General features: G+C 36.0%; 1 protein-coding gene across 1 annotated transcript in view; it reads left to right on the top strand.

Annotated features, from left to right (window-relative positions):
* Nucleotides 1-15202, top strand: part of CASD1 (CAS1 domain containing 1) — a 28776-nt gene that overhangs the window by 2691 nt on the left and 10883 nt on the right. The window contains exons 2-9 of the mRNA XM_032695012.1: nucleotides 2447-2543; nucleotides 3234-3354; nucleotides 4895-4939; nucleotides 7159-7221; nucleotides 8411-8455; nucleotides 11512-11635; nucleotides 13292-13506; nucleotides 14472-14897. Of these exons, the coding sequence (XP_032550903.1) occupies nucleotides 2447-2543; nucleotides 3234-3354; nucleotides 4895-4939; nucleotides 7159-7221; nucleotides 8411-8455; nucleotides 11512-11635; nucleotides 13292-13506; nucleotides 14472-14897 (1136 nt within the window). The remainder of the gene's footprint in view (nucleotides 1-2446; nucleotides 2544-3233; nucleotides 3355-4894; nucleotides 4940-7158; nucleotides 7222-8410; nucleotides 8456-11511; nucleotides 11636-13291; nucleotides 13507-14471; nucleotides 14898-15202) is intronic.

Genomic DNA, 15202 nt, shown 5'->3' with positions numbered 1-15202 from the left:
TTTTTTGAAACAAAGAGTGTGCCTTTTAGAGAAAGCATTGTGAAACTTGGTCTGTTCTGGCGCTGAATGAAGACTTAGAGATTTCACAATTTCAGTGGAATAACCATGATTTTGAGGAATGATAAATTAGAATAATGAGCATAATAAAATTCAGAGGAATTATACACTTTGTATAACTATACGGTAGTGTACCTATACCAACATAAAAGGTAATATGTTGGAAGAATAACTTACACAAAGGAAGAGTTTAAGAAGAATGTTCTGTGTTTTGTGTGTAGAATGGCTCTTGGAATTCTTTTTCTCAGGTTTTAGGTTGGGGTTTTTGTTGTTGTGTTTTGGTTTTTTTTCTTTTAACATCTCATTACTGGCTAAGAAGAGGGTGTGGTATATTAATATAAGAATTGTTCTTCAGCTGATATTTCAGTTCCTAAGCCAGACTTGGGCATTTCTGGAGGAATTGTCTGGTCTGTAACCTCCAGTTTACTTTCTTGGCTGCTGTTCCAGTCTGGTTTTATTCCCCTCCCTCATCTTCTCACCATGACTTCTACTGTTATGTTTAAAGGAAGATTTCAGACATCAGTAACTCTCCTAACGAGTTTCAGGAGCTTTCTAATATTGCTCAGTGCAACAGTAAGATATTCAGTACCTGGAGTTGGGAGGGAAGGTGTAACTTCTTGACCTGAAATATTGTCTCTCTGTTTAAAATGTATACAATGTGTGATGTTTGAAATGTTACATCAGTGAACATACCGTAGATGGAGGATTGTTTCATTTGTGGGTAATTATGGAGTACTGAGGAACCAAGCTTGGGTCATGAACTCAAGATACAGATATTCTCCTGTCTTGAAAACCTAAATGAGGAAGGATTGATAGTGCTCTACAGATCATAATAGACATGAGTCCAGACTGCCTTTTCCTATGGAAGAACAAGGGAATGCCAAGTAAGTGTAGTAGAAACCGCATTTAAAATAAAGGCAGGTGATTCTTCAAGCATCAGCTGTGGGTATGGAAAACTCTTTTAGAAGGATGCTCTGGATGCCAAAACCTGAGGACTGCGTGTCCAGTTCAGGAAGTCCCTGGACTAAACATAGTTGGAAGAATATTAGACAAGATCATCTCTGAGCATCTGTTTATGGCCCCTGTTGAAGGCAGAATACCAGGCTAGACTGACCATTGGTCTGACCATGAATAATTGTTCTTATTTTCTTATGCATCTTTTTCAGCAAGTTAATGGATTTCAGAGGGAATCTGATTAGTGATAGATATTCTTTTATATGGTTCACACATATCACTTTGATACATCTCCTAGTTTTCATCATCTGCAAAGTGGAGGACTTTGTAGCAGTAATAACTCTGAGTCACCTATTCTCATTATCAGTGAGAATGTCTCATGTTGCTTTTGATTAGATTGGTTTTTTATTATTCCTGACCGTTTCATTATTCTGCAACTTACTCAAAATGATAGTTTACATAAGTGTGCAGGTTTGAGAATTAGAGAAATTGTGTTGCTTGAAAGCCAAAATATAAGTTGAGTTTAATGAAGTCAAGGTTTCACAGAAAGTGTGAAGTAGGGGCAGCAGTACACTGTTTCTGCACAAGCAGCACAAGTCCCTACCATTTCATTCACCACCATTTCCCTGGTTGTCAGTGCTTGGAAATGCCAAGTATGACAAAAATGTTGGACGGCAACTTCTCTTGCAGTGAATGGTGTTCTGTTGCATTCAGTTACAAGGCAGCAGATTCTGATGTGGAGTTGGGAAGAGAACAGTCACTGATTACAAAACTTTATAAATAAGAACTTAACATGATTGAAAGATCATCACCTGTAAAGTGATTAATCTTAATTACTGTAAAATTTAGTGAGTGGAAAAGGTACCTGAAGTCCTTAATGATCAGCAAATTCTTGTGTAAATGTTTTGGGGTTTTTCTGCATTTTAACCCAGCAGGTTAACCCACCTGTTCTAAGGTGACTGCTAAGTCTTAAGCAGAGAGATGTAATAGACTTTCTTCCCAATCTCATGTTGAGATTCATGTTCTATGCAAGATGCTGTGCATGATGATTCTGTGTAGAAGATTATTATATTGAACAATTGTATTCTTTAATTTCATATTCCAGTGTACTCTGGATAGTAGATAGCACAGTGAATTGGCATCTTTTAAAGGAAATGCCATTCTGGGTCACAACATCTTTCTGATAACAGAAGTGGGATCACTAACATTTTGGGTAGAGAGTTGTGATTTACAGAACAGTGCGGTATAATAAACAAGAAGGCAACTTGCAGAAACTTGTGCAAGATGTTTTTATGATAAGTTATATTTGTTTATTGCCATTGATTGTTCCAATTCTTGTGTTTCAAATATTGTCAAATTATTTTTTATAATAGCAGTGGAACTATGTTTTACATTTCACGCAGCTGAATTCTAATTGTAATATAACATTTTCAAGGTGGCGATACATGTGAGTATCTTCTGTCCAGTGGGAGATTTCTTGGAGAAAAAGTATGGCAACCTCACAGTTGTATGATGCATAAGTATAAAAATAGGTAAGGAAACTCATGTCTTCTGTTCATCTGCATAGAAAGAAGAGTCGTTGTTTGACTGCAGCTGTAGTAATTGCAGTGTCTTTTATTGTTCACTTCATAGCTGATTCTCTAGGCTTTCAAAAATATACAGTATATATGAGAAAGAAATCTTTTCTTTGCACATTATGTGTATGTCTACAGTGCTTACCGTAGTTGTATTTCTATATAAAAATATAAATAAATATTGGTGATAGAGGTACTGGCATAAGTTATGGAGATCCACATGAGACTGCATAGCTTCGTATGTCACTCTCAGATTGCTGAAAGGGAAAATGCTGACCTTATGTGTCAAATTGCAAGTAAAAATATCCCAAATAAAATTACTAATCGCTTTCTTTTACCTACTGGTAAGAGAATTTTTATTTTTTTTTTTTAATTATACTGTACATTACCATTTTGAAACTACTATTTGAAACAACTGTATTTTTAACACCACAGAATAGGAAAGCCTGCTTGGTTCTTTGCCTAATCATATCGTGCACATTCATTTTCATTTCTGTGCAAATTGCACTGAAGTTTTTATTGATGCAGCAAGTTTAGAAAAAGATTTATCATACCTTAGTTATCTATATTGCTCTGTAGATTTTCAAAATACTTTTTTTCTGACATATAAATTTCTTGTAACACGAATGTTGCTGTTTTGTTTTACAGTGAAGCAAAAAGTTGCCTCATAGACAAACATATTGTGTTCATAGGAGATTCTAGAATTCGACAGTTGTTCTATTCATTTATAAAACTCATAAATCCTCAAGTCAAAGAAGAGGGAAATAAGGTGAGATAGTTTATTTTGATTTTTTTTTTTTGTTTCTTCCTAATTTACCTTATAACTCTTTTCCAAACTTCAGAAAATCAAGAAATTATATTGTTTGCTGACCTAGCCCTCAGGAAGGGAAGCACAGAAAGATCTTTGGAAGAATAACAAGATTAGACCAAAATAATTGTTTGGATACAGATTGTAAATCTGAGAAGGGAACTAGGAAGCTCAAGAGAAAGCTTACAGCAGTCTGGGAATAAATAAATGAAACTGACTTGTCCCATAGCCACTTATGTTTCACATTTGCTTTCTTGATGAGAAAATGGTTGTTCCTTTGTGTATTTTTAAATAATAGTAGTTTGTGTCTTATGATTTGTCATTTAAAATGTCAGTTAAATTGCTGATCTAATCTGTTCATACAAATCTGTGGGGCAATGACAGATTTCCAGGTTTAACTCGAAGCTGAAACTAAAAATAGCTTCTGGTCTTACCTTCCTTTTGATCACTGATGAAGAGCTGTCTGAATTTTATAAGGTAAAGAATGTAAACAGCAGCTTGCTGGGGGGAAACAGTAAGAAAGGATTTAGCTCTATCATTTGTTGAACAGAATATTGATTTCTTTTGCTATATTGTACTTCTTAGGCACATAGTTTCATAGATGTATGTACATATGTGAGGGAAAAGACACATTTCACTTTCAACAGTGCATCAGATTTGTCAATTATTTAGTAATTCTGTCATTTAGAAGTTCAGGCTGGTGGCTTGTCCAGCACACAGCATGAAGCCGCTTTCACTTGTCAAAACAAGATGCTTGATTGATCCAAGAACCCAGGTTTTCCTAGTCAGTTGGTTAGGTCACAGTTGCTTCCCGAAAGTGATGCTGAGATGATAGAGTGCTATAATTGATTTTGAGTCAAAAGTATTATTTGTCAAGTGTTATTGAAATCAGTATCTCAGTTTGTGGAAGAGATGTAAACTTGTTCTTTTGGACCATGATTGAAACTAATTCTGTGTTTAGTATATTTTAAAGGAGGATTGTGTATGCATATCTGAGTCCTTCCTTTCTGTTTTCTTACAGTTTCACTCAGCAAATTTAATAATGTGTTCCAGATTTTATTTCTACCTAAGATTATTTTCTTTTATTTTTTAATTAAAACTGTTGGTTGTTTTGTGTGAAGGAGATGGGCAGATGAAAAGGCTGGGGAAAGGCAGTGTAAGAAAAGAAAGAGGGAAAAGGTCTTAAGGTTTTCTTGTGTTGGCAGGCTAAATTTAGAAAAATATTTGATACATTTGTAACAGAGTGAACAGAAAGCATTTCAGACTTTGTTGGCTAGATTTCTTCCAGGAAGAATAATCGTTTATTTGAGTAGCTTGTTTTATCAAGAAAGTAACATCAACATTTTGTGTGAGTACAGTGACAAGTTTATACAAGAAAAATCCTTTCCACTGAAGATAAACTTTTGGGTGAGAGCAAGTTAGCATAGGAATGTAAATATTTTGTTTTCATTCTGAAAGTTTTTCTTACTTTGTTTTTATTGTTTCGGGGTTTTTTTGACAGCATGGAAATATCCCATTTGAAGATAAATCTGCTTCAATTAAAGTGGTAAGTTTTTATCTAGCGTTAAATTGCAAGCCAGAAGCATGTTATTATTTCATACAATGAATTTGCAGTCAGAGCTGAAAAATTAAAAGAAGGTTTAGACCATCAACATTCTTTATAAATATTTCACAAATATTTCAGAGTGTATCTTCATATACTGTATTTTGAGAGACTTTGGCATTGAATGCTTGTATTCTATGTTAGTTTGGGGCATAAGCTCTGGAAATGTGTATAATTTTTCTTTTTGTCAGATCTTATAATTTGACCTTCCCAAGAATAGCTTTTGCCAGGAAGTGTACTCTTTCACTGCTGTAAGAATATGTATGTGGGGCTAACTTCCTTGGATTGGTAATGGTAATTGCTGTTGAGCTTTCTATGCTATCTGAACAAGTATTCCTTCCACTGTTTTTGCATGAAGAAATAAACACAATGTTGATTATAATGTGGATATTTAAAAAAAAGAAACAAACAAAATGCTTGAGGGTAGGTTTTCTGAAGGACTCTGTTCTCCTCTGCCCTGGCAATGGAAAGGCTGTTCTCAATAGCTTTCTTTGCTTCCCATGACAGCTGTCAGCAGTGCAGGGATTCTGCTAGTCATATATTTGTTTATGCCTTGGAGACAACTCATTCTCTATTCATGAAAACCAAAGAAGCAGTGTATTTGCTGAGTTGTCTGCAAGTGAGTTTTCAGTACCTGTTTGTGTACATGGTTAAGATTTAGGGTATAGAATAACGTTTTAGGGTGTAAGGCCATGGCAATTCAAGCCTGTGCTGTTCCAGTCTCTTTCCCTTCACAGTACGTTCCTGTGTTTGTGCTGTAACTAGTCCTGATACAGCTGTGGAATGGGCTGTTTTAGGAGTCAATTCAGCCAAAAAGTTACCTTGTAGGATTCCTTTTTGATCAGGTCTGATGTGGCTCATCATATGGTTATCTGAATGCTGGAAAAGGCAGGACAGAACTCAAGGCAGGACAGACGGGCCAGTGCAGTGTGATTTGCGTTGGCCTGACCTGACACAGGATTACATCTTCAAAACTCCTTAAACCTTGGTAGGTGCCTAACAACCAAGATTTTAGATGGCAGGTCTGGGCTTTTAGGAGATGTCTGGGTAGTTAAGAATGTATTTGGAGTCTGCTGCTTCCTTGTTTTGACACAGTATTGTTCTTGGCATTATTGGTATGGTAGCTGAATTTCCACATTCAGAATGGCTGTGACCCAATAATCTAAATGTGGAAAATACTTGACCAACAAAAGAGAAAATTACTGTGAACAAGCAGAGAGTTTAATTTTGCCCTTTCTAGTCATCCTAGTGACCTTCTGTCCTTCAGCAGAGGACTGTATGGTTATTAACATTATTGCCAAATAATGAATTGACAGTACTCAAGTGAAGTACCAGAATCTTTAGGTCTGTGCAAATGGAAGATAAGGACTTCCTCTCTGCTGGTAATGTTTCTGCATTCTAACTTTTCTCACAATAGTTTCTGCATATGTAATCCCTACCATTTCACTTTAATATGTATTTTTAGACCATTTGATAGTGCTGCACCTGAGGAGTAACTAGATGCTAGGAAGTCATGTCTTTGCCTGGGAGACATAATAGTACTAGCCAAAGTCTAGACTGACTTCTAGAAGGTTGAGCACTCCTCCTGGCATCTGAAAGAATGCCGGTAGGTAATGTGCTTAATAGCCATGGCACTGTTAGATTTAAACAGCTGATAATTTGTGAAGTTGTAAGGTAAATCGTTAGGTTTTATTTTTGTTCAAAAATTGTGATTTCATGCTATCAATTATTTTATGCTCTGGAGCAAAGAAAATCTGCTGGTAAATGTGGAAAATTGAACGAAAAGCAAGTTTTAAGGAATAAGTTATAGATGTGACCTTAGATTTATCCCTGATCACATAGGAAACCCAAGGACATCCAATTTGGCAACTGTTAAAAAATTACCTTCTTGGTGAAATCCCAACTCCTGAACCAGAAATGAAAATTTGGGGGTTTTTTATGAGGGAAAAGTTTTGTGGGATTGCTACCTTTTTTTGCCTTTGCTTTCTGTTTTCCACGCTAGACCAAGGTGTCAGGCTTTTCATACTAACTATAAGGGAAATCTCACTTGGGGCTGAATGGTTTTCCTTTACAGTTGAGTTGATGGCATTAGTCTGGTTTTTTGAATTTTTTGTTTTTAGTCTACTGATTGCTTTTTGAGTAACTCTGCCTTTGTCTTACAGGATTTTCTATGGTATCCAGAAGTTAATGGCTCTATGAGGCAACGTATCAAATCTTGGACTGAGGTTTGTCTTAAGAGATCTGAAATTTGAAGTCAAAGTAGTGAAAAGGGGATATTTACTAGCTTATATGTTTCTGGGTATCTTCTGGTCTCCAAAGGACGACTTCACTTGGACCAAAAAACCCCAAAGCAAACCAGAAAACCCCTACTTCCTAGGAGCAGGTTAATTCACCCTGTTAAAAGCTGAAAGGATTTCACTCTGATCTGGTGTTTCAATTCCTCTGTGTCTGCAATAGCTCCACTTTAATGTGACCAGATATTTCGATCCTTTGATCCATTCCAACTTGAGATATATTATGATTCTTGATTTTATATTTATGTTAATTTGAGTGTTTCAGATTGAAAGACAAAGGTGATCTGCAAAGTCAAGGTTTTCTTGATTTTATTTGTTTTGAATATTTCCGTCAATTAACATACTATTAATTTTAGATGTTTCAATTATGATACAGGTTGTCATGTTATTTTGTGTGTAATTCTGATAAGAAGTCATATGTTTGCAGATTGGCAACTAAATTCTTTTTCTTTTTTCCATTGTTAACCTTTAAATAGCCTGGAGTTATTATCAGTAGTAGCCCTGAATGATTCTTTTGCTACCCTATAGGTCATTCTTGTGCAACACCTTCCATCAGGATAGTTGAAGTTACCATTTGGTTTTCTTTTTCTATGATTACTACAAAAAATGAGAGGTGCTAAGCCCTTGCTGTGCCAGAGCAGAACCCATACTGAGGTGGTTAGGACTGTTTCCTTCTGCTCTTCTGTTTGACTACATGTGCTGGTCCTTGTCCTGGATAGAACTGTCAGACCTCTGGGGCAACAACTGGTCACCTCAGTCATACAACAGATGTTTGACAATGCTGAGAGAGACTGAGATAAAAAGTATTTCAATAGTGTGATCTACAAATTACTTGACCTTAGGAGAAGAAGTTTAAATAGCTTTTAAAGGGAAATAGACTACTAAATTAATAACGATTGTAAGTGCTTATTGATACTTCATGCTTTTGCAGATGCTATTTTGTGAAAATCCACAAGGTATATCACAAGTTGATGTTTTCTGTAATATGTCTGCAGTCTACTATTTTTGTAACCATTAGCTGATGGACAAGTGAGTCACAGTTAATTAAGATATGAATTGTAATAATAGATATAATTTATGAATATTTTAAAACTAATTCCTTTTTACTTTTGTGTCTTAGGGTTCTGTGGCAAAACCTCATATAATTGTAGTAGGAGCTGCCACGGTAAGTTAGACATATGTGGGGCATTTTAGTAAAGAAGGAAGTTCTTGTAAGATGTTCTTAGGAGAATATTAATGCTCTCAAGTTGGTTACAGGATGAAGTCATTAAACCCAATTTATAATAAAAAGTCTACTCTCAGTGAATTTGTTGTTACAAGTAGTTTTAAAATATAAGGTGTATTTTATTGTAGCTGTGTAAGGTACAGTACTTGCTTTTTGTCAGCAATACTGGTTAATAAGCATTGATTAGCTCTAATCTAGCTAATAAAGAAGCTTTAATTAAAAGCAGATTATTAATTTAAAATTTTAAATGAAAGTACTTGCATACTAACTAAGATGCATTTTTAATTAACTGTTTTCAGTCACAAAATACTGCTTTTGAGCATGGTCCAATTTGGAATGGTCTTTTTGACCACACATATTTCCTTTAGATTTATGTGGGTAAAATTGAATAATTCAACCACCAAAGAGATTGCGGTTCCTGAGTCTTCTTCCACTGGAAGTTTCCACCACTGCTGTGTGCTGCAGTGTCACAGAAAACAAAGCTGACAAGGACCAGAAGAGGTCTCCTAACCCATCAGTTTGCCACAAGGCAGGATCAGTTATACTTGTGTTGCACTTTGAAATAGTCAACCAATTCTTTAAAACTTCCAAGGATGGAATTCAACAGCCCCTCCTAAATATTCTATTCTAGTAGTTCGCTGGTACTGGGAATTGAGTTGAGCAAGTGCCTGTCTCATTATTTCCATGTTTAATATCCCTTACTTCCAAATATTTGGGAATTGGAATTTGAAAGGGATTAGCTGTTATATTTTCATACTGACTGAAATGTAAAGAGGGGAAAATGTGTTCCATTATAAAAAAAATCTTCTGAAAAAAGTTTTGTTTAGGGACACTTCAGGCATTCTACCAGTCTGGAAGCTTCTGGGCATGCCAATCTAAGGGTGAATTCCCTCAATTTTAAGGGAATGTCATGTGTGTATGGAGACCTCCACACATTTCTTGAGGGATTGTGGAGGATTGGCTGGCAGGACAGGGACATATGGATGTAGCTGGAGCTATGGATGAACTGTTGGAGTATAGAACACGGCCTGACTAGGCCATGAGAAAGTCTGAGATAGCAAAGCTCCAGTGTCTTTGTGCCTGCTACTTGGCTGGTAAACAGGAACAAAACAAAAGCAACTGAGAGCCACCTGTATCAACATAAGAAGGGAGTGAGAGGTGGAATCAACATTTGAGCCAGAGCCAATGGTGAGCTCGGCTTTTGCAATATGCATGAGCTAATTATGAGGCCTATATTAAGCTGTTAGCACTTATCAATAAACGAAGTTTGCTGATTCTCATATTGAGGGTCCCTCTCTTCCCTCGTCGCGACAAGGGATGAGGAATTCTCTTTTGCCTTTAGGTGAACCCCTAAATTCCTATCTTTTGTAGGATTCACATAAATATTTGAGCTCTAGGATTCATAGTAAGCCTAGAATATCTCTTCTCAGTCTGAGAATGTAGCATGTATTACTAGCACGAGTCATTGTATTTCACACAGGAAATGCCATTATATATGGATAGTGTTCTGGCATGCAGAAGGTCAGGTTGCAAAGCTACAGGACTCTTAGCTAAATAATGTCCTTTGCTCATATGTAAAACATTAACCATTGCTGCTTGTCCTTTGTGGACAGCAGGAGAGACAAACTAACAATATACAAGTGAGGCTCAGCTCTTCTTAACACTGGTATATTTACACAAAACATTAATAGTGATATCTAGAGTGGGACAAAGATAGATAAACATCCCCTATTTTAAGGATCTTGCGAAAAAATAAAAGGTTCAAAAACCAGATGCATCAGCAACCTCCTCACAGCTGACACTGGTGTGGTAACCTGCCACTAGATTAAACGGGTGTGTGCTCTTGGACTTGTCAGCATTTTGAAACTTCCTTTTATCTTTTAACTTAGCTCTCAGTTTGGTCATGCTGCTTTGGCCTGGACATGTCTGTCTTAAGATGTCAACTGCGTGACGGTTTATAAATAGAAGTAAAGTCTTACAAGCTGGAGAAACTCCAGCTCGTACAAAACTCAGTTGCTTTCTTATTTTGGGAAAAGGAGCTGCTCAGAGAATGTCACTATAGTGTCCTGCTTCTTAATTCCTGACTTCCTGTTGAATGGAATATGCTGTTTTAACTGTCTGTTAAATACTGTAGGTGAATCACAAGTAAAGATTTAGCTACTGGGAGAAAAAAACTGCCTTTTTTTTTTTTTTAATGTGTGTGAGCTCTCAGAGCAGCTGCATGTTATTTTGTTTCATGAAGTATTAATTTATATTCAGTAATATTCTGAGGAAGTGCATTAATTGGTGGCTTACATCAAAATTTTTATGTAGATATTTAGAAATAACTATGAGTTTACTACATTCAGGCTAATTGTTTTGGGTTTTTTTTTCCATTTGTGTACTAAATTAGTATAGATACAGTAATACTTTAAAAAAATTGCTAAATCCATTTTTTCTGCAGTGTGGGAAGTTCTTTTCAGAAGTTAGGAGAAATTCTAGTGTGGCTATATCATTCTCCCAGTCATTTCATTTAGAAGATTAAACCACAAATTAAAATGACTCTTTTTCTTTTTTTTTTTTCCTCTGTGAGTATCTGCAAAACAGATGGAAATGTTGAAACTCGATACAACCATCAAGTTTTGTTTGCATGCATCTCTTGCTGTGGTCAGTTTTCCTAGAGTAGAATTGACCGAATTGGACATGCTTTTTAGTGGCTTTGCTACTTCATTGTTGATTAAAGTCAGGAGACTTTGAATTAAAACACCTTGTGTAATTTAATTTATGAAAAGTCAAATGTACCTAAGTTGAATGTTATATACTCTGCATTTAAATGATCTGTTTGAATGTAATTACCTGCTTGGTCCGAAAGAAATTTTTTAGCACTTTTGAATAGAAAACTAAGGAAATCTAGCTATATAGAAATAATGAAAAATAGCTACTAACAGAGCAAGGGAATCAGTGAATTAAGAGTCTTCAGGCATACAGGTTCTCAATCTATTTCTTTATTTCTTCAGTGGTCTATCAAGATTCACAATGGCAGCAACGAAGCCCTTGCACAATATAAAATCAATATCACTTCAATTGCACCTCTTTTGGAAAAATTAGCAAAAAGTAGTGATGTTTACTGGGTCTTACAAGGTAAAGTAGCGAACAGTAGGTAACAATTTGTACCGTCACTGTCTGTTTGAATCATTATCTTGTAGGATATGGAAAAGTTAGTCCATACTGCTTACTTGCAGATTTAAAAGGGTGTTGGTTAAGTTTCAGTCTGGCTTTTCTTGCAGTCTTAACTAGCTGATGCCTAACTAGCTGCTACTAGTGATGGAGATTCCAAAGCTCTCTCAGGAAGACCTTTTGCCTTATGAACTCTTAATTCTTTGTTAGCTTACTCTCAGACTCAATGTGCCAGGTCTATTCTCTCTGTGCTGTGCTCCATACATGCCTCCTGGGAATCAAGAACACAAGCAAATGAAATAGCAGAATTCCTGTGATTTTGTTCTATTAAATTTTCGAATTACATTAATAATAGGAGAGGTTCAACAAGTGCATCCTCTATGTGTGTCTAGAATAAATAGACATGCTCTTGAGAATACAGAGAATTTAGGTGTGTAGAATGAAACTTGCTTCTGTGCACCGAGATCAGAAATCATGGTTCACAATAAGTCAGTGAGATTTTTAGCATGGCACCAAGCTTACATTCTTTTGCTTTTCTTCAATAAAACTAAATTATATCCCTGACACTGAACAATGATCTCATAGTGACAATGTGCACCCGATTTCTTTGTCACAGAGCACAGCATTTTATATTATCATCTCAGTTAGAAAAGTAGGCACATTTTGAGCCCTGATAGCAATTTACCCAGTTGTACCCTTACAGCCACATCCAAGTTCCTATCAAAGATGGTTCTACAGGTAAATCTGAATCAACAAATTAATCTTCTTGCATTCCTTTCAAAACCATGTTTATAACAGATGCAATTAGCTGTCAGACATGTCCCACCATTCTGTTGCTAAAGATCTAGTCCATTTGAGTAATCTGTGAGCTCTTTAATGACACAAGTGAGAGGAGAAGCAGCCTGTACACAGAGTTGTCTAGACATTGTCCAAAAGTAGACATGAGTTAGCTAAAGTAAATCAACTTGCATCTCATAGGGTGTGTCACATCAGCAGCTTTTCACAGCAACTCCAGCTGACCTTTCGATCTAGAATCCTGTATAGCTTTGGTGTTAAGCTTTATATAATTTCTGAAGCCTGTAGGCAATTAAGTTGTCCATTTTTCTGTAAAGCTGAGATTCTGCTATCAAACTGGAATCAACAGAAGCAAGGGGAATATGTGACTTAGAGAAATGAGAAGCTCTTTTTTTCCACAGAAACTAGAGGGTTTGGGAGAGTTTTTTATTTTTTTTCTGTATGTCTATTCAGCTGCTTGTCTTCTGTCCTCTTTCCTTTGGAGACTTGTCATGGGGGATTCCATTACTGAGAGAAGGAATAAGCAGCTCTGCACTCCAGCATTATATGCCTTTCATAGGTTTGGGGAAATTAAACAGGCATTCATGTTTGGCCAGAGCTTTCTAATCTGTAAATATATATGCATGACTAGGGAATGGTGATAAGAACATTTAATCATAAACAACTCTAGTAACTGTAGCAGTAATTTATTCCTTGTGTACATTTTTTTGTACGATTAAACAATTGTAACCACCTAAATGAAAGTAGCCTGTACAACTTGACCTAAGCAAATGTCTTTGACAAGCTGAAGATTAATGTACTCATTCCTTGTTCTTTGAAATTCAGATCCTGTTTATGAAGATATGCTGAGTGAAAGTCGGAAAATGATCACTAATGAGAAAATAGATGCTTATAATGAAGCAGCTGTTCGTATTCTAAACAGCAGCTCCAGAAATTCCAAAGCTAAAGTTAAAATGTTCAGTGTATCAAAATTGATAGCACAAGAAACTATCATGAAGTCTGCAGATGGCCTGCATCTCCCTGAATCAAGCAGAGATACAGTAAGTGTTTTTATAACTGGTCAACATTAAAAAGTAATGATAGTAAAACAAGATTTGAAGTGAATGTTCTTCAGTGGCAGTGTATAAATGTAACAAGGACTGCATTCATCAGATTTTGTTCAGAAAATCCCAGTAGGTGGGAGTGCAGTTTTACAGGAGTTTTAAAAAGCACATTAGTGTGTAGCTATTTTAAAATAGCTGTTAATCCACTAGTTCTTTTACATCTTGAGTGCAAACTTTGTGCCTTCATGTACAAAAATGAGTTAAGGTGATAATGACTTATAAAGCAGTGCTAAGAAGTAAGTCTTACATTTTCACCTGTCTGTCCAGAAAATTTTGGTTGGTAAGGAGAATGAAGAAGATAAGAAAACACACAATATACGCCTTCCTGGTTGCATGGAGTGCCTCTGACTTCATTTCTTCTCTTTAACTTACCAATACATATATGCATGAAGTGAGCTTCTCCGAGCATTGTCAGTCTGCTCTTCTTGTGAAAGAGCTCTCTTGTTGTGTCACTTTTGGTTCTGCTCCTTTGCAGGTTTCACTTGCTTTAAAGTACTTGATGAACTAAATATCCTCTCACCGCAGGTTTCAGTCTCATTGTCGTGTTTTAGAGACTTGCATTACTGTGCCCCTTTAGGACCCAAGTTTGTGAGCAGTTTTTCATTTACAGTCCATTTAGCTCTTTATAGCTCTTCTTACAGCGAGTAGAGCAAACACTTCTCTTCTAAGATTAGGAGTTTTTGCTTACCTCTAGAAGCTCAAGCATTTTTTGTTTGAAAGAGGTATTTTGACTGGACTGTTGAATGCAAGTGGGTATATGGCAGAACTGTGAGATTTTATCTTTGTATGATAAGGGATAATTGTTTTATGTCAGCGCATGAGCTTGAAAAAAATTTTTTATTGTGTAAATATTAACTTTATTATTGGAGTCTAATTAACAAAACTGCTTTTTTTTTTGACAGAATGCAATGATTCTTATGAATGTCTACTGCAATAAGATAATGAAACCCATTGATGGCTCCTGCTGCCAGCCTCAGCCTCCTCTCACTCTGATACAGAAAATGGCTTTCTGTTTTTTTACTTTGTCCATTATTGGATATTTAATTATCAGTTTAATTCATCGGAATAATTATCGGAAGAACAAATCATGCACTGATTTGGAAAGCGGAGAGGAGAAGAAACCTTCCATCAGCACGCCTAACGTTTCTACTTTAGAGATGCTTTTACACTGCTTTTGCAAACTTGGTCTAATCATGACCTATTTTTATCTGTGTGACAGAGCAAATCTTTTCATGAAGGAAAATAAATTTTACACACATTCATCTTTCTTCATACCAATCGTCTATATCTTGGTTTTGGGGGTATTTTATACTGAAAATACCAAAGAGGTAATGTTCACATTGACATCCAGCTTATAATGTTGTTTCCTAATTTGTGTGTAAATAACCAATTGCTAAATATTGAAAGTTAATTTTTCAAAGCCAGTATAACTCATCTGCAGAAATGCCTTTGCAAGCAATATAGTGTTTGTATGGAATTGGATGCAAAAGCTTTTTGAAACCATATGTCTGTGAGCACTTTAGCTGTTCTCACACAGTCAAATTGGAAGTAAGCAGAGCTCAGCTATAAGACAGTGTAGATCATGTTAAGATCTGGTAGACCTGTGTCCACTAGGCAGAAGTTTTTTACAGTT

This window comes from Chiroxiphia lanceolata, chromosome 1 (genome assembly GCF_009829145.1).
Source record: "Chiroxiphia lanceolata isolate bChiLan1 chromosome 1, bChiLan1.pri, whole genome shotgun sequence".
Taxonomy (NCBI): Eukaryota; Metazoa; Chordata; class Aves; order Passeriformes; family Pipridae; genus Chiroxiphia; species Chiroxiphia lanceolata.
Note: the sequence above shows the minus strand (reverse complement) of the source record. Positions and strands in the feature narration are given on the sequence as shown.